This window comes from Galeopterus variegatus, unplaced genomic scaffold, assembly GCF_000696425.1.
Source record: "Galeopterus variegatus unplaced genomic scaffold, G_variegatus-3.0.2 Scaffold3108, whole genome shotgun sequence".
Taxonomy (NCBI): Eukaryota; Metazoa; Chordata; class Mammalia; order Dermoptera; family Cynocephalidae; genus Galeopterus; species Galeopterus variegatus.
In genome coordinates, this window is record NW_007729219.1 from 150,126 (window position 1) to 152,481 (window position 2,356).

Consider the following 2,356-nt stretch of genomic DNA (forward strand, 5'->3'; position numbering starts at 1 on the left):
CTGCAGCCCGTTGGCGCCGACGTCCTCGTCCACCGGCACTTCCAGCGGGATGCGCGTGCCCACGGCCGCACCCTCGGACACCTCCACCGGGATCTGGGCGCGGGGAAAGCGCGGCGCGTGGTCGTTGACGTCCCTCACCTCCACCTCCACGTGCACCAGCCGGAACTGCTCCTGCGAGAAGCTGACCACGTCGAAGGCCAGCACGCACTGCGGGGCTTGGCCGCACAGCCGCTCGCGGTCCAGGCCCGCGTCCCCGACGGTCAGCTGCCCGTCGCCTTCGCGCACCCGGAGCAGAGAGCTGTTGAACTGCTTCATCAGGCGGAAGCTTGTGTCTCCGGACACTTTCATATGCAGGTCTTCAGCCAGGGTCCCAATAACCGTACCGGGGGCATCCTCCTCGAAGGTGCTGTATCGGACTGTCTTGCTCTGGGCCACTGAGAGCACCCAGCAGAGGCTGAAGAGCTGCAAGGGGAAAAGGCAGGGTCTGCCCCAGCGCCTCACAGCGATCATGCCGCCAGACCCTAGTGCTATTCCGAAAGACTAAGGAAGAGAGTCCTCTCCGGTTTGCAGATCCGGGCGTGAGTTCCGGGCTCCCAGGAGCACGCTCTTTGCAAGCCCTGAGCGGGAGAAGTCTGCGGGCTACAGCTCGGCGGCTCCGGCGGACTCTGAGGACGCGCGGACCCGCCCGCACTCTGCACCTTTCCCTCCCTTCTCCTTGCTGGAGCTGCGCCGCGGAGCGCCGCCTTCGTCTTTATAGTTGCCGATATGCAAATCACCCGAGCCAGGCAGCCAATGGCAGCCTCACCCTCGCGCCGCTCCTCCGCCAGCTTCTGACAATCCCTTTAAAGTGGAAAGGCTTAGAGGGGAAAACAAGAAAGGAAAATTAGGAAATCTTTCCTTTGTTTCTTTAGCTCCCTTTGCCCCCCCTCCCCTTTTCTGTCAACACCCTACGTGCAGAGGATTTGGCACAGGGCTCCGGGAGTAAAAGAGAGGATGGTTTTGTTAATTGTGCGCACCACCCCTGTGCCGGCCGCTGGAGCTAAGTGTGAACATGCTGCGGGGTGGGGGGTGCCCCCAGTGACTCCGGATCCCCCGCACCCCACTGCATTTTGCATCTCCGAGGCTTCAAAACCTCACAGACTTGCTCTGCGTAGTGACTCTCTGCTCACCTTCTCTCCCAGCTTCCTACGGCGCCGGGAATAAGCTTCTCGATTAAGAAGCCTGAAGGATAAAGAAAATTGATTTTATTCAAATTTGTGTATGCAATTGTGTTTTGCTCGTGTGAGCCCCAGTGATCAGAGCTGCCACTTCCCTTTCAGTAAAGAGCCCTGCGATATGTTAGTATGCATGTCACTGGCCAAATGGCTTTCTTAAGCCCTGGGCGCTAGAAGGCAAGGAAAAAAAGTTCCAAACAGGATTTAGCATAAGCTCGAGGAGATTTGGAAAGGTTTCAAAGATCAGACTGTATCAAAGGCTTATGAAGCCCTCGTTAACAGTGGAAATAGAACGGCGTGGCAGGCGATCCCATTGGAGGCCCCAATGTCTGTATTATTTCACTGTGACAAGCTAAGGGGAGAGAAAGTTGACCAGTTTCCACAGCGGAGTTGGGCTAACTTGAATATAATGAGCAAACGCCACATGTATCCATTATGTTCTTCTATTCATCTCCAATCACTGCCATAACTCTCCAGCTAAATGGTGATGGGCGCTGAATTCCACACAATAACCGGCTCGTATTAAAGTGCGTTTAGAGAACTTTCCCTCCTGATGCCTCGTTCCGCCTATTTAGAGGATTTTCTTTCTGTTCTAATAGGGCCGCTCTGGGAAGCAACACTCATCCTGTTCCAGGAGAACAAAACCTCAGCATGACGTTGGAACCTGGCATGAACCTAGGGGAACTTAACCATCTGCCTATGAAAGTGTGGAGGTTTGGCATTGCCACAGTCTGGGCTGGGAGGGTCCTGGGGCTGGACAGGCACTGCACTGCTCCCACAGGTAGGCCCTCTCCCATCCCTGAAGGCCAGGGAGATGGGGCTCCAATCCGGAACAAGACAGATTCTTACCAAAGGGCTTTATTGAACAGACAGTATAAATACACACAAAGGAGGAGAGGTAAAAACAAAAGTCACGCGCTGGAAGAATTTTTTTTTTTTAAAGGAGATGTGTTTGATAAGCAGATTGCATTCATAAGCGTTCTTCAGAATTCTGATTTTGGTCCTGCTGTCAGCGTCCTGTTTTCCTTTCCCTCAAACTCAGAGGAGTGTGTTTTGAGGTCTTTTCAGAAGTGGAGCAGTTCTCCCAGGGTAGGGAGACTAAGCAGGGAACTGGGTGGCCAGTGGGTGGGGGAGAATGAAGG

The 2,356-nt window shown here is 54.5% G+C and overlaps 1 protein-coding gene across 1 annotated transcript in view; it reads right to left on the minus strand.

The window, feature by feature from the left end:
- PCDH8 (protocadherin 8) overlaps positions 1 to 510 on the minus strand; it is a 4,733-nt gene extending 4,223 nt beyond the window's left edge. Inside the window, exon 1 of the mRNA XM_008583977.1 lies at positions 5 to 510. Coding sequence (XP_008582199.1) covers positions 5 to 510 — 506 coding nt within the window. The remainder of the gene's footprint in view (positions 1 to 4) is intronic.
- Between the last annotated feature and the right edge of the window lie 1,846 nt (positions 511 to 2,356).